The 21,117-nt window shown below is 42.6% G+C and overlaps 1 protein-coding gene across 1 annotated transcript in view; it reads right to left on the reverse strand.

Moving 5' to 3' along the window:
• Positions 1-3,501: 3,501 nt before the first annotated feature.
• The window catches only part of taf3 (TAF3 RNA polymerase II, TATA box binding protein (TBP)-associated facto), a 40,066-nt gene continuing 22,450 nt past the window's right edge, over positions 3,502-21,117 (reverse strand). Inside the window, exons 3-7 of the mRNA XM_030776338.1 lie at positions 14,715-16,465; positions 10,327-10,403; positions 5,167-5,428; positions 4,679-4,785; positions 3,502-3,821 (exon numbers count right to left, since the gene is read on the reverse strand). Coding sequence (XP_030632198.1) covers positions 3,707-3,821; positions 4,679-4,785; positions 5,167-5,428; positions 10,327-10,403; positions 14,715-16,465 — 2,312 coding nt within the window. The 3' untranslated portion in view covers positions 3,502-3,706. The remainder of the gene's footprint in view (positions 3,822-4,678; positions 4,786-5,166; positions 5,429-10,326; positions 10,404-14,714; positions 16,466-21,117) is intronic.

The following is a 21,117-nucleotide window of genomic DNA, read 5'->3' on the forward strand; positions in this document are numbered from 1 at the left end:
AGGTGAGGACTAATTTCTAAATCCGTAACTAAAAGTCGGAATTGGAGAGTCTGACTGATGACAATATCGAAGGCAAATGATCCATCTTGTAATAAATAAATACAGAAACATGTGTTACTTGTTCGTGGTTTAGGTCTACCTTTACTGGAGATTCAGTTTCATATTCTGTTGACAGAAATTGCGCACTGGCGCACAATCGCTTATTTGTTCACCATATGGCAAAATATAGTAGCCTATCCACGTGGTTTCGAATTGTTTTACTCGGCAGATGGCGCATATCCCCATATCTGTTCATTTCTAACTATTTCTTTCTTTTTTTCTTGAGTTATGAGATATTAGAACGGCCATAGGTTGCATTCTGCTGCACAAAGAACATTTTGTCACGATCTCAGATGAAAACCAATATTTAAATTGAATTCGTTTTGACGAGGTTGTATATAGGCCTACCAAAAATGTATATAGGCCTGCCCTGAAGTTGGAATCGGAATTTTGAAACAGACCTCCTTTAGGGCAATTTGAATCGTCACTTTACAGGATTACATATAAATGAACAAGATCAAAATTTTCAAATAAATAAATAAATAAATACAAACAAAGAAACCTCTAAGTATATAATATTAATTGTCAGGAGGCCTTTTTAGACATTCACTTAATTTTTAAGATCACTGGGGATTGTTTGCTTTAGAACCTAGGTAATTATGCAGCAGCCCAACAAACAGTATTTAGCCTACAGTAGCCCCTGGAATTGTATCACATGTCTTGAAACCATGAGTCAGAGGCAGTCGGCTGAGATAGAAAGACCATAAATATCATAACTGAGTACTGTCACCAAGAGAGGCCTATCTAATAATACTAACACAAATTTGAACAGGTAAAATAGCATGTAAAGAAAACTGGCTATATATGATTTTTTTGCTGTAATATTTGCTGGCATTCTAGTGTTCTGTTCACCTGTTTGCATGTATATTTTTTGTGAGACTTGTTTTGCATGTGATTAGAAACTCTGATTAAAAACTCTGTATATATGTATATATGTGTGTGTGTGTGTGTGTATGTATATGTATGTATGTATGCATGTATGTATGTATGTATATATATATATATATATATATATATATATATATATATATATATATATACTTTTTTGATGTGCATGCATGTAACGAAGTGAGAAAGAAATGTGAGTTCTTCTTTCTTTGCCTCGAGTCCAGCAGGACCATGGGACCATGCCCCCTGCCCGTGTGACCTGAAATGCCCCAATGTGACCTTTGCCCCTCAGGGAGAGTTAGGAGTGAAGTTCATCTTCAAATCTGCCCAGATTTCAGACACTCTAAGGAGCCAGGATTAAACTGATACCTGGCAGGGGCAGGTCATCAGAGAAAGAAAGAGAGAGAGAGAGAGAGAGAGAGACTAAGGATGTGTGCTGGACCTCTGGGACCACAGGGTCATTTGGGCTCTTACATGTGATGCCTTTCTGCGTGTAATGGCCATGAGTATGTGGGTGGGTATGTGCGTGCTTAGTGTTTTGGCTGAATCTGAACTGTACCCCCGATTGATGACACGGCATCAGTTACATTGATCACAGACTGTAATTTTGCAATATCTTGTACTGATGCTTAATGACTAGCTTGAAGTATCTGGCTGCATATGGCAGAAATTTCTTATCACCGCTGTTCCGACTCCGTTCCGACTAACTGCTCCCTCCTGTCGGAGACATCGTTTAGCGGCCTTTGAAACAAATAATAATAAAAAAAAAAAAACAGATATCTCTCAGGAATCTGGCAGCGTTTAAGACTGCTTGGACCATATCTCTCCGCGATTAGCAGGTAGCTACGGGATATTAAACTCCAAAAGTCGAGGAAAGTAGAATAGAGTGGAGTGTTACGGTCATGGTTGACGTTGCTACACGAACATCCAAATTATCTGGTGGACGGAACCATTACACAAGCAGAATAGATTTAAAAGTACACATTTTCACTGAAACTCCGCAGTGACTTTTAACGGATAAGTTGAATGAAGCGTTAAGGTATGACGGATTTAACTGGCACATAGCGACACCAGTGAATCTAAGCGTATAAAATTATAATTATCTCACATGCAACCTACACAGAAGGAGAGAGATTCACACGTTTGATGATTAGCCTGCCACTGGTAGATTCGCAATATTCCACAAAGAGCCATACAGCTCCTTTTTCTAGGTAAATGGTACAACTTGAAATATAATGGGCATCTCTGTGATCGGGGAGTCAAAATAATTGTCAACTATTTATTGACATCATAACATTAGTTGTGGATTGAAATAAATACATTAGTTTTGTAAATATACACAAGTTGTATCAATATAGTTCCAGTGTATTATTGTTGTTTTGGGCTGCAAAGGTGAACCTCTATTTTGTGTACATTTTAAAAAAGAAAAATACCCCCAGGAAAACCTCCTGATTTCAGAAACAGAGATCAGTTCCTTTTTTTTTTTTTTTTGTTTTATACCTGTTTTCTGAAAGTCCTATGAATTCGATGGTATCTTGAAATAATAAATAAATATTTAGCTGGGACTAAATATCTTGACATTTTAATGTAAAAAAGACGGAGCAAACTGTTATACAGAGTGTTATTACAGCATTAAACACTCAAATCTAAGATTATTTTAAAAAATATTTTACATCCACATACATTCCAGAAAGCTAAATATGTTTCCACCTATCACATTTGTGGCTAAGAATATATAAGACTAGCTGTGTTCAAAGTTACCTGCTTTCATATAATTTAGTATATAGTGAATCAAAACTGTATAAAATTTATATTAATGGACAGACGTGTGTTTTTGGGTTTACAAACATGCTTGATGGTGTCAGAAGGTGTCAGATAAATGTCAAATGATGAAAGCACACAAAAGCCATGTTAAAGCAAACAAATGAGTGGAAGAGCAGATGATGGTGTCAAAAATGCAATGTGTGTAATTGTGCGTCAACCCTAACATGTACAGAAACATCACGTATGCAGCTGAGCACTGCGCCTAGCCACATCTCTGCCATCTGTGTGTTTCGTTAATGCGTGCACTCCAGTTCAACACTCCCGAGTACTGTATCCTCAGCAGTCTGAGGAAATATCATCACATTAATGTTACAGACCAAAGACATATATGCATTTTGTACAGTGTGTGCAGTACCCTATGTGAATCAAAGACTTCTCCTCTACTGGGTACAGAACCCTTGAACTGGACACGAAACAAATATCACAAAATGTGGAAAAAACAATTTTATTTCAATTCATCAGAATGCCTAAATCCATCTGAACAGCAATATTAAAAAGATTTTTAAACACTTCTTTTTTTCTTTTTTTTTTTAAACAATGCAGTGAATTTCACAAACTTGAGCTCTTCAACACATACTACTACAGAGGACCTGCTGCCGTTCATAAAAAGAACATTTAGACACATTGTACATTGGTTATTTTTTTTTTAAAAAAAAAAAAGGGGGGGGGGGGAGAAAAAAAAAAGTAGGACCTCCAAATTTCTGTTAAAAAATACACAATAATTGGCGAGACTCGTTCATGCTAAAAAGGAATACCTGATGCATGAAAAAAAGAAAAAAACAAACAAACAAAAAAAAAAACAAACACATAAAATTAAAAGGCAAAAGGTTGGAGACTAGATTAAGATGTTAATGTTTCAAATCTTGGTACAAAGATAGGGGAGATGAGCTCACAGTCAGTGCGCTTTGCGTTTCCTCTTCTTCGTTTTCTTGTCTTTCTTTTTGCCGGCACACTTCACGCAGAACCAAGACTGGTCCTCTGGTGGTGCTGCCAAAATACCCACGCACGGCCTAGACAGAGAAAAAGACGGGTTCAAAAATCATTCTCTAATTTTTTCCAAATTTCATTATTGTCATGCGATAATTTCATTATTTTTTTCCTCAGCAAAAGCCTAGGAATTCAGAAACAGAGGAGAGCGACAGTTCAAGTGAAAGAATTATGGTACACCAAAAAGTAGGGTGAATATCAGCCTCACCAGTGTCAGCAGGGGTCCTGTTTCAAACACAGACACACACAATTCTTTTCTCTGTCTGTTACTACTTCCATTACTTCTCTCACATCATTCCAGTTGAAGACTTCCAGAGACTTCTTATTCTTTGTGATCATTATTATCTCATTCTGAGAAGCACTTTCGTCGAATACAGGTGATTCACCTCAACCATGCACAAAAGAGGGGACTACAAATCCATCTGGGGTTTCTTTTTAGACCACAGGACACTTGGTGTTAATATTGTGGGATCTTGATTAATGTTTTGTTTAATGTCTTTTTTACACACCTAAAGAAGGATGTGTTTGTGTGTGTGTGTGTGTGTGTGTGTGTGTCAGATCAAAGTCAGTTCACACACACAGCTGACCAAAGTGTAACAAGTTTGTCATATTAAAATCCTTTCTGCTGTTTCTTATGTTCCTCCAATTAGATGTACATGCCTACACTAGAAAAAAAAAACATGAATTGGCTGTTCAGACACAGTCTAGATTTTACCCAACAATCCCATAATCCCAAATGGAAACAAAAAGAGCTCGTGGACATTAATCCCATCCCACCCGTCCCCTAAAAAGAGGAGTAAATTAGACAAAGACACACTGAATCTGAACGTAACATTGGACAGTCGTCAGAAGCGCTGGAGGGCAGTTTGTTGGTTCTTACCAGTGGTACCAGTCATCACACTCATCACACCCAATCATAGGACTGCCATCGTCAGGTTTATTACAGCCAGGACAGATCCAGATCTGATTACCCCACTCATCTGTGATCTTTGGAGAGAAGGCACACACATACATGCTGTCAGTGCGATACTGAGACTTTACTCATCACATGTTACAAACAGCACCATGAACAACATTATCCAGGTTACACAACACAGATCCCATGATTGACAGTTGAGGATATTGATACATGAACACCAACAACCTAGGTAAAACTCTGCAGAAGAGGTTTCCCTCACACCTTTACAATACTCTACTGGCATAAACACTTTGGATGGACAAATATAGCATTTATTATATAATAAACAATCACAATGTGCTTTGTGCTTTTTTGCACAATTTTTTTGTGTGTGTGCGTGTGAGTGAGAGAAAGAGAGAGAGAGACAGAGACAGAGAGAGAGACAGAGACAGAGAGAGAGGGAAACTCACCACATATGCACTGACTGTCTCAGTCACCACGCTGCAGCTGAGAGCTTTGGCCTGGCTTGGGGGAGCCTGGGTGACCACAGGAGGAGGAGGTGGAGGGGCTGCTACCGGAGGTGGTCTTGGTGGGGGAGGCACAGGAGGAGCCACAGGGCTTGGGTGGGCAGGGGGAGAGCGCATTCGAGCGCCCGGACCAGAACGAGCAGGGACAGGGGTTCGTGGAGGAGGAGGGGTTACCTCCGAATCTGGTACCACCTTACTGATGACACTGGCAGAAAGAAAGAGACATCATACTAAGCAAAAAAGCATTGGATGGAAAAAAAAATTCATTGATATAAGGTGATTTAATTCATTAGTGTAAGGTGTTTGTAAATGCAAATGCAAATATTATTTTTCATATGTTTATAACTGTCAGTGACTACGAGGATCTACAGGACACATTTCCATGACTGTGAACTGACAAATGACTGAGTTTGTCTCTGGCATTGACGTCCAGGAAGGAGTCCTGTGGTTGCCTGGTAACGATAAGACTGACAGGTCAGGAGCGCCCGGACAGCTGAGGCCACAAGAACTCCGACCCTGAGTAGGGTGTGAGGCAGGCAGTTTGGATTACACATACACACTCATTATTTATGTCTTATCTGAGTGACACCTCGCTAGCACACAAACACACATTCACAAATGCATACACTCATGCGTGCGCACACACACACCTCCACTGACAGCTCTTACTTGGCCACAGAGAAAGCTGACATGTGCTGCCTATCCAGGAAGTGCCCTTGTGACCTCTATGAGGTCAAAGTTGACATGGTTTTAGTAGCTGATGTGCATCAATAGAGCCAGTGTTTCAAATCTAACACGATTCAACACGCGTGCACACACACACACATCAATAAGTTCCCTCAAGTACACACATACACAGTCAAAATATAAACTTCATGGAGGTCTCTGTCTCTGTTTAAGCACTAAGCACCAGACAGAGTCAGGGCTGAATGGATATGGCTTACTGGGCGGCAGAAGACCTGTGTACAGGCCTGGGACCAGGAGGAGGAGGAGAACAACAGAATAACGAGTGCTACAGGCCTGGGACCAGGAGGAGAAAGAGGTGTGGATAAAACTAGCAAAAAACACTCTATGGATGTGAAATGTAAGGTACTGCAGTCTTGCGCCTTGATAAGATCTAGAGGGTTAGGGTAGAGGTTGATTAGCTCTCCTTTGGCAAAACTGCTAAATATAAACATTACAACGCATAATGAAGACAATGGACAAAGTAACCAGTTTTAATGGTTTGTTACACCATGTCAAGACCCTTGACCAAGTAAATCATAATGTGTGCTTCAGCTGATGGGCTAATGGCAGATTTGTAGCAGCTGTAATATTGTGTTTTTTGGCTAGCAAACTAGCAATGATGCTGTCACACAGCTAGCTCAAGCAATCTTAGCTCAATTGTATGCTAATCGCTAATCACACAAACTACACACTGAATGTTATGCTGAAAACAGCATTACACTTTCAATACACCTGAACATATTTTTACCGTATTATTGAACTACCTCTGAGTAAAAGTAGTTTGTCTGCACATGAGGGCTGTATTCACCTGGGAATGTGGTCTTCCACAAAACAGACAGTTCAAAATTGCTTCTAGAGTTTTGGAAAACGAACAAAAATTATATCGCTCTACAGACAGTCACACAACAGCATACATTATATATTAATTATAACAATGAGAGACTAAAGTGTTTTTTACTTTCACAAGTTTGTTTCCAACTTAAAGATGCTGTGCGGTGTGTACCTGACTTGGAAGTGGCTTAAGATGTAGTAACGCACAACTTGTGTAGTCTTGACTAAGTGTTTAACATCACCTCTACTGTGTGTTGAATTACAAGAAGAGTGGATGTGAACATAGTCATGAGATCATACTCTGGTTGTCTACTTTAGAAGAACACACCCTATAAACCAGTTGGGAAATGCCAGTAAAATGCCTGATTGGCTCTCTCTGTGGACAGGGGCAGATCACCAAGGAGACAGCACAGACAAGGCATGGGTTGAAATTTCACACTATAACAAATAATAGGGTGGTCTGTCTCTCAGATAAGATGAGATAAATAAGGTGTGAGAGACTACATAGAACAAGCAGTGTGCAGTCAGGTTCCCTCCTGTGGTGGGGCATAGTTGTAGTCTGTATACAAGCGTGAAACCATGCCACCATACAGATTTTGACATGTTTGGAGTAACATGATATAGTAAATTTCACAAAATGTTGATGTCTGTGCATCTGTTGGCAAAGGTGTCTCACAGTGCTTTATCCCAGCTAATCAGACTGGCTACTATCTAGCTTTGGCTAATTAGCTAATTCAGCTGTTCACTCAGCAAGTGAAGAAACTGAAAAGAGAAAATGCACTGTGTGAGAGAAAGAACAAAATGAATGTAAAAGAAGAAAGTGTGCTCAATTAGGGCCAATGAATTGGTTGATAAGAAGGGGAAGTTATCCAGGCCAATCATTTGGAACTAGTTTGAACTCAAACATCAGGCTGTTCTGGCTGTAATGGGAGTACATGTGGCAGCGCAATTTTTCACCTCCGCAAGTTTGTACATTTTTCCCCCACATTTTATTCCATGTCTTAGCTTCTCTTGGTCTGACTTAGAAATAAACATGACCTCTACAAATCTGGAATCACTATCAGCGTGATGCAGAACAAAAAGTATATATTTTGATATTTAATCTTTATCGTGGGAAATACCTTGATATGAATATCAAACCATATGGGCCAACCCTGGTGGAGGTGACAGCCACTAATGACCTGAGAGGCATTTCAGGCCAAAGAGCAGGATTGAGAAGGAGGATGACCGCAGAGGACAACTGCAGAGCAGCTCTTTCCTCATTTCAGTTCATGTAAATTCTGGCAACTTAGTTGATCTAACCAATTCAAAATTCAGATGGAGCAAAAACGTCTGCCCCACTGGGGGACAAGAACATAAGTGGAACACAACCCTTGCCTCATCACTACCGTGAGCAGAGGGTAGCCTGCTCCTTTCTCCAGCAGTGCTGCGATCTTGGCTTAAAGGACTGAAGTGTGGGGATCATCCCTGACCACTGCAGGAATGATGTCACAAAAACGATGGGTACTTGCTTTGCAATTTGAGCTCCCGGCCGGGCTCCAAACCTAAGAACAACGGGTGCACTGTGGCCAGTAAAACAGATAGGACGCTGAGATAGGCAGAGTCCGAGGCTGCTGGCGATCAGTACTGAACTCTGGGAACCTACTTAGTGGACAGGCACGGGAACGAGTGGTTCAGACAACGTCAGCACTGTGAAACAGGCCTCACTCTGCTTGCCATGGTTCTCCTGGGGGTTTGTGTGCACCAGTGTTGGAGGGGGTAACGCTGAGGCAGTGTAACCCCAGTTGGGGATGTGCAAAGCAGGATGAGCCAATGAGCTTCAGTTTTATTGAGGTTTTGGCATCGAAGCACAAGAATGAACAAAGACTGATGGTCAGGTCCCTTCAAAACACACATTAGCTACAAATAAGACACTTATAACAAAAACACATTACCATAATAAAGTGCAAGCTAAAGCTTGGCCACGCACCACCTGAGCTTGGGCAGCTTTGCTATGTCTGAACAAAAGCTGGTACAGGTTGAGCATCCCTAATCCGAAAATCCGAAATGCTCCAAAATCCAAAACTTTTTGAGCGCTGACATGATGCCACAAGTGGAAAATTCTACACCTGACCTCACTTGCCCATGTGGGGCTGTGACGCTCTGCTGGTGACAGTTTGTTACCAACCATCTTAAACGCCAGGCCTAACTGCATTACTCACTGTGTTTTCTGCTTATTCTCTGCTTTGTGGTACAAAGATATTGTTAAAAATGTCAAAAAGGGCTGCAGATACCCCTATGGGTGACAATGACGCATTACTCACATGTTTGTGGTGATGCTGGTGTAAACAAACCTACTACGCTGCCAGTCGTATAAAAGTATAGCACATACAATTATGTACAACACATAATACTTGATAATGATAATAAACAACTATGTTACTGGCTCATGTGAGTGTAGGCTCCACTTATAAAAAAAAAAAAAAAAAAAAAAGGTTTGCTGTAAAACACTATGCCGATTTACGCCAGCAGCGGCCTTATACATCTCGTGTTTACCGCGTCTCTGTACAGGTCTGTGGCCTAAGAGCGCTAAGCTATACCTCATAGCATAGGTGTGCAGTAGGATATACCATCTAGGTTTGTGTAAGTACACTCTGTGATTTTAGCACAACAACGTAATCGTCTAACAATGCATTTCTCAGAGCGTATCCCCGTCGTTAAGCGACGCACGACTGTATTCCAAAATTGGAAAAAATTCAAAATCCGAGACACTTCTGGTCCCAGGCATTTCGGATAAGGGATGCTCAACCTGTATATGAAATTGTCCATCTACTGCAATAGTATACCACAAATATCCAGTTATCTGATTGCTTTGTTTATAGCATAGTTTTCAGAGCATTTTAGAGCATGTTCACCTTAGAACATTTGGAGCATAGGTGACAGCCTGTGGCTTCACTCACAATCAGATTCCATGTACTTGACTTTGACTCAAGATAAGGGACTAATGCAATATGCAGTCAACAACATTTAAAAAAAAAAAAAAAAAAATAGTTTTGTCTCATTTTCAAGGAAAGGTGCCATGAACAACCATTAACGTTTTCCCTGAAAGTAGCCAGTCATGTACCTCTATGTGCACACTGCTTCTGACAAGATACAAAAAACCACAGGTGCTTCTTTACTGCTCCCACTCTCTCTCTCTCTCTCTCTCTCTCGTACACACACACACACAGTCATAAGCACTGAATAGCACCCTTACCTGTGTCGCTAGCATGCTTTGAGAGTATGTATGTGTTTGTGTGGGTTAAGTGGTGTGAACACTGGGGCTATTCATAGGAGTGCATGGCAGGAGGGGCGCAGGGGGGAGTCTCATTAACCTCACCCCTCCTCATCTCCTCAAAGCCCTCACTGCCCTACTGGGACTGATCACATGACCAGCCGCCTGAAACACACACCTGCACAGAGTCACAGAGTCTCTGACCACACAGGGAGTAGTCTCATAAGCTTGTGTGTGTGTGTGTGTGTGTGTGTGTGTGTGTGAGAATGTGTGCACACGTGTGAGATACTTACATTTTGTCCTGTCCAGCTCTAACCCGAAGGGTCAGTCTAGGTATGACAGGGGAGGGAGGGACCACAGGAGGCTCCACCTTGAGAGGGAGAGAAAGAGAAAAGGAAGAGAGAAATAGAGCAAACATGAAAGAAAAAAGGTGAAGAGGGGGTTTATGAACTTTTGACACAGCTATAAACCGACAGATTCTATAATCTCACATCAGTTACAGAAACTAACATTTTTTGACTCATTTATTTCAACCCAAAGAAATGGGGTTGAATCCTTACACTGGACTGGAAAAGTCATAACACATGTAGGCGAACATAGCATTTTAACATAACCACTGCATAGGAAGATGAACACACACACACACACATACACACACACACCCCTTTCTATCAATCGTCTGGTCAAGTTACAATGATGGTGGAGATGAATAAAAGTAAAGAGCAAAAAACAATGAGGACAAGATGGAGAGCCTGAGAGGCAGAAAGCAGAGGATATTGAGAGAGAGAGGGAGAGAGAGAGAGAGAGATGAAGAATGATGCAGTTGCATGTGAGTGAGTGAGTGATGGATAGATGGAATGATGGTGAGATAGTACTAGCTGAGCAGGGAGAGAGTAGTGTAGTATTTGTCTCTAGAGGCTTTGCTGAGGCTTAACGTGAGTGAGAGAGGCGATTCTTTGTGCGTACGTGTCTGTGAGGAACCCCTGCCGCTGATGCTCCTTTGTCCAAGACAGATCCGCCATAATGCTGCAGCACTAATTGTTTAACACAGAAACACGTCTTTTCTCTCTTTAATGGTTTTGTTTTTTATTGTCCCGCATGCATTTATGACAAAAACCTTTTGTGGATTTGGACGCTCCTCCCTCCTATTCCTTTCTCTCTCTCTCTCTCTCTCTCTCTCTGCCATACAAGGGGGGAAAAAAAGAAAGAAAAAAGGAAAAAAGGGAAAAAGTGAGCATCAGCAAAAACAAGGGAATGTCTGGCAGGTTGCATCATTTTTTTGAATCAGACCATGAGAAGGCATGTTAGCTGCGCTATTAGCATACGCATACACAAATGCAAACAGGCACGTTGCTCCCAAATGAAAAACAAAAAGAGAGAAGCTTGCTCCACGTCTCTCTCTCTCAATCTCTCTAACTCTCAGATTCCATCACAGCAGACAAAAGCCTTTATTACCATAACTACTGCTGACAGAGATAGACACAGAAGAGAGCCTGAGAACTGACACACAGATGGCTACAAAATGGCATACACCCAGTTTGTTCTACAACTGTTCGAATCTCAACTGTGCTACATTAGCTGCCAGCCACTGGAAGACAAAGGAACCAAACAAACTGACTTCCTTTAGGTGGACAACACTGGAAAGGGTATTCTCCTTATTGCTATGAGACAACCAATAATTAGTCAGCCACTAAGTTAGCTTCAAAGCTGATCAAACAGCATTCTCAGGACTGTTGCAAGTCTCAATGACAGCGTATAGCATGTACTGCACAAAGACATTTTGTTTGATTCATGTGTAAATGGAGAGATAGGTGCTAGTTCAATCTCAAGTTAAACTGATGCTGAGAAGGGGAAAGGCAACAGAGAACCAAGGGCAGTTTCAAACAGAAACAAAATGAGTGGAGAGCCTGCAGATGGGTCAGGTATTAACCTCAAGAGGTCTGGTCACTGGAGCCACGCCTCTAACTCCCACTACAAGTGTGAAATGCACAAATATTACAAAGACCTATACTTATAGGTCATCAATAGCTTGGTACAGATGAGTTCAAAGTTCAGTTGAGCGCTCACATTTGCTAGTGCTCTGTGGATGGTGCAGTGTAACCTCACAGCGTTCATTCTGGTTTACAGAGGCAAGGTGTAAAAAAATGTTGAATGTGAGTGGAGTACTGCTGAGTTTGAACGAAAACTCATTTGACTGGTGATGGTTTTTACTTGGGATGCTTACAACCATGGTACCTCTGGTATTAGCACGAGAGACCCAGCAGACACACCTCCAGACAGACATGTACACAAGTCATAGTCTCCCCAAGGAATGAGTGTGTAGGCCCTGTGCCTGCATGATAAGGCTTTTGTGTGTGTGTGTGTGTGTGTGTGTGTGTAGTCTCAGGGTCACCCACTATGGCAGGTTCTGATAATGCTATCTGCTTATGCTAATGATCCACCTTTAAGTGGTTGAGGAGGTATGTTACAATGTCTTTCACCCCTGAAAGTGCCCTGTCCTACTTAACCTGCTCTGTATCGCGATGAGCCCTGTTCATTCAAAGCACACTCCCTCTTTATTCCAAACGTAGCATGTGGAGGGGCCTAAATTGATTAATCAGGTCCTAAATGGATGTAAAAGCGCTATACCTACTGTGGCTTTAGTGACTGACAGCGTTCTTTGAGAAAAAAAAAAAGAGAGTGAGATTTATGAACCAAAGAACTGATACGAAGAAAAATAAAAGAACTGAAAGGCTAACTCTTAGGTTCTGAAAGAGTTATAATACAATAATCCTATACAACTGCGAACAATACAAGCTTTTTCTTTGTGTCATTCCCATCCCAGAGACTGCAGCTCTCCATCTAAGACCAGACACATAGACAGAGAGCAAGAAAGAAGACGGCGCTCTCAGGTTATCAAGGTTTAACAAGACTTAAGAATTTGTACTCAAAACAATAGGGACCCACACACCCCCATCCCATCCTTCTTCCATCATCCCATTCTGATTGATAATCTCATTCCTACTTTGTCACGTAATCCCATTCCAACCAACTCACTGATGCGATGCTATGCTATGCGCCAATCCTGCTTCAAGTTATATCTCTGGTAACATAGCGACCTGAGGAAAGGCTTGTGAAACAGTCCTTCATGTAGCTACACTGCAGCCGTGCACCTCTCAAAACACGGGTAAAGTTTAGTAGGAGCTGACAATAGCAGATTTTACAGGGTGTTTGCGACCTACTGCGGGTGCACTCAATTCAAACAGAATAAAACTGCCAAGGAAAGATCTGAACTTTTTTGCCATTTCCTGTTTATGTACACATGCACATATGTGTGTTTGTGTGTGTTTGTGTGTGTGTGCATGTGCGTGCGTGTGTGCGGGCGGCGGGGGGGGCTAGATATTAATCAAAGCAAGATCTGACAGGAGATCTGAGGGGGTCTTTCCTTTTTTTTTCACTCTCCAAACTCTTCACTCTCTCCTGTATGGAATGCACTGTGTACTGTTGGTAGTATTTAGATTGCCAGCGTTCACTGAGTTGGCCTGGATGGGAGTTGAGGTCTAGAGATAGCAGATTCCATTGTGGCTTGACGGCTGAGGCATTGTGGCAGGATTTGTCCGGTTTTATGTAAAAGCAATACTCTTTTCACCTGAACTAATACAAGCACTGCTATAAGCCCCTTACTGCTACGGACGGCATTTTTCCCCTAATCTCTGCGGACTTAAGTCCTTCCACACATACCTCAGGGCAGTCGCTGATAAAGCCTCCCAACTCAACACTACTCTCACACTTTCTTTCCTCCTGCTCGCTCTCTTTCTTTCTCACTCGTTTTTTTTTCTCTAGGACACCAGTAAAGCAGCCTTGCAAAAAATTAAAGTGATCAAGAGATTTAAGAGGAAGAGGGAGGAAAGAAATCACTTTCTGAATTCCATCTCCCAGAGGAGGACAGAGAGAGAGAAGAAGAAGAAAGAAAGAAGAAGGAAAGAAAAAATAGATAAATGAGTGACAGAGGGACAAAAAGAGAATTAGAGTAAGCAAAAGAAGGAAGAAAATGAGAATTATAGAACTAACTGTGTAAGGTGAATTCCAAATGACATAAAAACTCAGTACATATATTATCACTATTGTTGGACTTTGCAAGAAGACAGGAGGAATGGATGGATAAAAAGGAGCAAACGCTGTCTGTCTCTCTCTCTCTCTCTCTCTCTCTCTCTCTCTCTCTCGTGATCAGGCTCAAACAGACGTACAGGCACACAGTAAAATGGGCAGGGGATTGGGTAAACAGAATCTCTGGGGTGTGAGTATTATCCATTGTTTGATTTGCACACAGATTGACGGGCCGTTGTGCATGTGTGAATGTGTGTGTGTGTGTGTGTCCAGATGAGAGAAACAACAGGATTCCGTGGTCAAATCGAGCAGAAAAGATGGAATTGTAAATTTAGCTGCCTGATAATCTGTCTCTGATCATAAAAGTACACAATATGTATATACTCACGCACGCACGCACACACACGCACGCACACATGCACACACGCACACAAGCCTAAGACATCAGTCATAGTTGATTTACACATGCCGTGTGAAGCATACGTGGGATTATGTTAGCAACCTATGTAAAACTCACACACAATGGCTTTAAGACTCATCTCAATACTGTGAGATCATTGTGACAAAGAGTCTTCACTATAAAACAAAGTCTGACAAGCAAACTCACTTTCTCTAGCTTGGGTTTCTCCCTCTCTTTTTCTTTTGCTTTTTCCCTCTTTTCTCTTTCTTTCTCTTTCTTCTTCTCCTCTTTCTCCCTCTCTTTCTCCCTGGCCCGCTCCCTCTCCCTCTCCCTCTCTTTCTCACGCTCCTTCTCTCGCTCCTTCTCTTTCTCTTTCTTCTTTTTCTTCTCTTTCTTGTCCTTTTTCTTGTCTTTCTCTTTGGGCTTGACATCCTTTGGGTGGAACAGTTTTTCGGGGAGGATGGGCCCCAAGGGGGGAAGCATTGAGGGCACACGGAGACAAGAGGAAGGGCTGAAGAGAGGAGGCACAGGCACCTCCTTCACCCCGAGAGAGAGCTTTCTCTCTTCCTTTCCTTTCTCTTTGCCCTTGTCCCGTTTCTCTTTGTCTTTCCTACTCTTTTCTTTATCTTTCTTCTTGTCCTTGTGCTTGTCCTTTTCCTTCTTCCCTCCCATGCCGTCTCTCCTGTCCTCCACCGTCAGTGATAACTCTGGCCAAGCCATCTTGTTCTCCTCCATCTGCCCTCGTTCCTTCTCTCTCTTTTTCTCCTTATTCTTCTCCTTGTTCTTTCCTTTGTCTTTACCCTTATCTTTGCCTTTCTCTTTCTGCCGTTCTTTTTCTTTCTTCTTCAGTTTGGTCTTCATGTCTTTTTTGAGTTTCTTCTTCAGGGCGGCGGCGGCGGCAGCGGCCGGGGGCTCTTTCCTGTCCTGCGGGGGTTTGAGGGGAGGTTGCGGTGTGGGGGGAGACGCAGAGGGTGAGGAGAAGTACGGAGGTTCGGGAGGAGACGCACAAGGGGCGGGTGGACCCTGGCTTGCTTTGCGGATGACCTCATCAATGGAGTCGTCCATAGTCCATCGGGCCAGAGGGGCCTGGTGCGGGGTTAGCGGGGTGGACTGGTGTTTTCCTCCGATAGGGTGCGTGTGTTTGCCGTGGCTGAGCGTGTGTGTGTGTTTGGGCACGTTGAGGGCATGGGTGTGTTTGGGTATGATGGGTTTGGACGGGCTGGGAAGGCCCTCGCTGTCTGAGTCTGAGTCGTAGGCAAAAGGGTCCGAAGGTTCATCCTCACGAGCTCGGGCAATTACCGCGGCGATGGAATCTTCAATCGCTTCGTCCCCGGGGTCGTGATCCCTGGCCTGGGAGCTGTGAGCCCCACCCTCCGGAGGCGTCTCTGACCAGCCCCGCCCGCCTTTGCCTGGTGGGGTGGGTCCAGGTCGCGGGGCGCGGGGGCTCCTGGGTCGCCCAGGTGATCTCTTCCCCGCTTTCTGGCTACTCTTGGGCGGAGTCATGGTCAGAGGGCGGGAGGTTACACTCAAGGGGGCAGACTTTCCGCCTCTTTTGGGGGATTTGTTCTTCTGTCGGCCAGTAGACGGCGAAGGGAGATTGGGCCTGTGTCCGGGAGTGGGTGGTGCCACCCCAGTTCGGAGAGGTTCGGGAGAGAGGGGGGGTGGTGGTGATGGGGGCAGACGCTGAGGGTTGAGGGAACTCAGGGGTTCCCGTGGTTCAAAGCTCCACTCGGGGCTGGTGCCAGGTTTGGTGCCCAGACGAGGCCTCTTGGCGGCAGGCAGAAGACCCTCGGGCCGTGGGCTCTCTGGTCCTCTCCTGCCCAACCAGTTTTCGTCGTTCTCCTCGTCTTCCTCACCCACGGCATCCTCATCCTCTCCCAGAGAGACCTGCATAGCTTCTGCTGATGTGCCCCTGTCAGCAGGAACCTGCTCCTCCTCCTCCTCATCTGAAAGAGAGAGAGAGAGAGAGAGAGAGAGAGAGAGAGAACGTTAACATAATGTGTCTTGTGACAATCCTACACATTCCGTATTATCGAATTTTGTAGACACTTAAGTAGAAAACAGGATGGGATATGTAGTGCTTTAATACAAGTGAATTCAGTCAAACATCAATATGCAAATCTAATGTTTAGATTCTGTAGGACTACACAGACACATGCCTCTTTCATGTTTAACTTCAGCAAGGAGAAAGAAACACAGAAAGTGGGGAGAAAAGGAAACAGGAAACACGATATGAACTCAGTTGGAGCGGATATCACACAAACTGATCAAAATCATCATCGACTCATTACGTACCGCTCTGAGAACAAGAACACACGCACACGCACACACACACACACACACACACACACACAAACACACACACAAACACACACACAGGGCACAGTTTGCAGGTCCTGACACTTAGATAATATAAAACCAAAATACAACTACTCCAGCTATTCCCAATGTGTCCTTACTGTGTAATGTATGAATGTATTCATACATGCATGGACATGCAGGCACACATTCTACCAGTATCCCTCCTTGTGTCGGCTGCACTGACCATGTGTTTGGGATGTGATAGTATGTTGGGAAATGGGAGCGTGTGTGTTGTGGGGTGGGGTGGGGTGGGGTGGGGCATGTGAGTGGTGGTGATGGCGGGGCGGGGGGCTCAATGCAGAAAGCCCAGGTCGTAATCTGGCCAAACCAACATCCTCTCCGCTGCCTCTGGACCACAATGGAGCAGAGGCAAGCGGCAGGGGCCTGTGACACGCTCCATTATAAATAGTGTAATCTATATGGTAATACTGTTGTATTCTACAGGCAGAGAACAGGGATAAGATAACATTGTGACTTTGGGGTTTCTACTCACTGCCTGTGATGGTAATTGTTATCAAAGGTTATTTGGAATGACACGTCCGCTGTCCTGTGATTGGCTTCTGGGCGTTATTTATGATATGAATTATGATAACGATGATGTCTCTTGCTTAGCCCGCTCCCCCTCTCTCTCCTCCTCATACGATAAATTGCTATCGTTAATCACGGCCTGCTTTGTCCCGCCCTGATTACCGCTTCTGCCGTAATAAGAATTTTATTTTAAGGAAGAATATGGATTTGTCATCCCGCACTCCTCTGCGCCAAATGAAACCTGACAATATTTCACGTGCTGACATTTAATTTGTGAGAGCTGCGCGGGTGATATTTGCATTTTACGGCTCCATCCCCTCTCCTCCTGATTCCCTCCAGCTCTTCTTTTTCACTTTCTCTCTCTCTCTCTCTCTCTCTCATACAAATAATGTGGGTGACATTAGTGAGTCATAATGCAACAGTGCAGAGCAGAGAAGAGAAAGAGAGAGAGAGAGTGGAAAAGGCATCTAGGAATCCTAGGACTTTGTGAATAATTTTAGCATTCTCAGATCTAATATTCTCTAATCAGACAAGGAGGAAAACAAAACAAAAAAAAACCCCAACTGCTTTCATTTATACCCAACTGCGTTTCATTTGCAAATGGACGGAAAAAAACGGAACTGAACTTGGCTGCAGGAGGGAGCAACAGTGACTTGTAATTTGCACACTGTCTCTTAATTGATTGTGTCACTTAAAAAACAAAACAAATTTAAAGAGTACATGTGATGAAGACCAAAATCCATAAAGCTATAAAAAAAAAAAAAGAAGAGAAAGTGGTGTGCAGAAAGGAAAACAAGCTGAGACACACATTGTGAAGTAATTAAAACGGAAAGATAAGGGGCAGAGAGAAGGAGAGAAATGGAGCAAAGAAGGGAGAGAGCTGTCAGCTGAGAGGGATCCAGTGCCTCAACTAACTGTGTCTCGAGTACTCATGTTCTTACACACTCACCGTCCCTCTCACACCCGCCCCAACACACACACACACACACACACACACACACACACACACACACACACACAGACCAACACACACACACACACACAACCACGTATTCACACACACACGCACACACAGACCAACACACACACACACATATTCAGACACAACCACACGTGCACACACAGACCAACACACACACACACACAGAGGTGAGGGGGTGCAACAGATACCTTATTTGAGGCACTCCCGTATCATTTTCATTAAAATCTCCCTCCTTATTTGCCTCCCTCCTGTACATTAAAAACCAAAACTCCTGGTGCAATTAAAGGCAGCTCATTTATTGGGGCTCCAATCAATGTGAGGGGGAAAAAGACGCTGGTCAAACGAGGCGAGATAAGATGCATTTAATGTTCCAATTCCACTGCACCGCACAGCCCCACAATTACTAACATCTGACAGAGCTGCAGGTCGATGTGTGTTTGTGTGTTTAAGTGTGTGTGTGGGCAACCTGTAAGAGTAACTGTTTAAACACAATACGCTTAAAGAGTTTTCTATAAGATATTACTGCGGCAACTTAACAGCTACGTACGTGGAAATTCCAATTTTAGTTAAACTGTAGTCTGCCTCAGCTGAATCAGATACAGAATTTTATAATATGATGTCCAAGTCCTGGAACTGAAAAGGGATTGTGACTTTTGGAATTGAAACTGAACTGGACATTGAATGCTTCTTCTGGCTGTTATAATCCTTAAAATTTCAGAGAGTTTTCAAACTGTACGCAAAACTCTTTACCGTCATAAAAAGATGCAATTTATAAACACCTATAGCTATTCAATCAGATATGCGTATATATTTTTTAATTATTTTAATGTACTTTTAACATTTATCTATAATATCTCTGTGAAGCATATTTTATAACCGACATTTGCCTAACAACACCAATTTAGCAAATACATGCCATCTTAATTAACCCTTGTTAATATCTAATTATAACCACACCGAAATGACATTTAGGTTGGGACAAGTCAAACTCCCAGATTAGTTGTTGGTTAATATAGATAATATACTGAAAAAAAGTAATAATAATAATTATTTATTCACATCGCATATGTGCATTCAGCATTGCTAGGAAATGTTAAAACAGGAGAACAGTCAAACCACAGATGACTAAGAAAGGTATATTGTTGTATGTCTTACAAATGACACTGTTCCTAAGACAGAAGTTATCTCCTTTTCTTGAGGTGAGGTCTGCAAAGGTGTGAGGACTTTAAACACTATGAGATTTAAATCCTTACTTTTCCTATCACTGACTCTTCATAATACATTTATAAAAGTGCATTTATGTAAATTTCTACACCACTCATTACTGGTGAAATCATTTTTTTCTAATAAAACAACGTGCTGAATTCCACTGTAACTTGATCATTATCACCACATGCATTATTATGGTGTATTAAAAACCCTCAAATCTACAGATTTTCACACAACAACATATTATCAACAGTTTTAAGTTTGACAGTTTTCAGATCAACTTCAAGCTACCAATAGTTTCCTCACTGCAACAGCAGAGGCATTGTATCGCAGCATAAAACCAATCAGAATGTATGGAACACAACACATTACGTGTCTTTAAACGGAATTTAGGGTAATCATGTGAGAAAGACATTAACATTAAACCTAAAGGAGTCTTCTAAACCTTGCCAGTCTACAGAACGCAATTCAAGTTTGCTCGTGATTTTAGATTAAAAAAAAAAATGCTAGATGTTAAACATGTTAATGTTAATGTGACACATTAAATCCATCAAATTAGGAAAATAACAAGTAAACACACCACATATCTGAACGATTGAGCAGAAAAGAAAATACTGTGCGTGAGTCATACTGTATGTGTGAAACAAAAAAAGCAGAGAGGGAGAAAGTCTTTAAAAACAAGTAGACTTTGGATGACTTTGACCTTGTCAGTAGTATCTTGGGCACATGCACACATTCTGTGTACTTTATGATTTACCATCAGCCCCCCCCACCCCCCCACCCCCACCCCACTGCTCAGCCCTACTGTCTCTATGTTCTCATGACCTTCACGTCCAGGGGGGGATGAAGGGGAGAAAAAAAAAACTTCCAGAAGCTTCCGGCTGTAAGTTATTCAAGAAAAAGCTTTGAATAATTGTCCCGCAATATGAGTCTCTCTGATTAATTGCCTGAGATAAGAGCAGTCTCTCTCTCTCTCTCTTTCCCTCTCTCTCTCTCTCTCTCTCTCTCATCTGGGCCCTTCCACCACAGCCTGCGGATTCTACTAATCACCTCCATACACCAAACAGCAAGGGGTGTGTGTGTGCGTGTGTGTGTGTGTGCGCGTGTGTGCATGCGTGTGTGTGTGTCTAATACACGCACCTTTATTTCATAATACACGCACTGAAATTTCATGCACATAGGCATGAGAGTGTGATGAAATGTTAAAAAATAAATTGTGGTGAAAGCAAAGAGAGAAGAACACAAATACCACTAGGGCAGGGACATCATACGACACCCGCAGTCAGCTGTGTGAAAGATGGAAGAGGACAAATAGGTGATTTCCCTGGAAAAGACATAAACAAAACAGCTGCCTTCTATGTACGCTGAACAAGAGAGCATTCCTCTCTTTGTTTACTGAGAAACAGACAGGTCTTTAGTGTGTAAAACCATAACTTCCACTGTTACTCAACACAGACACACAGGTCTGTGTTTTAGGTGCGCAGAGAGACCGACAGAGAGAGAGAGAGAGAGAGAGAG

This window comes from Chanos chanos, chromosome 1 (assembly GCF_902362185.1).
Source record: "Chanos chanos chromosome 1, fChaCha1.1, whole genome shotgun sequence".
Classification (NCBI taxonomy): domain Eukaryota; kingdom Metazoa; phylum Chordata; class Actinopteri; order Gonorynchiformes; family Chanidae; genus Chanos; species Chanos chanos.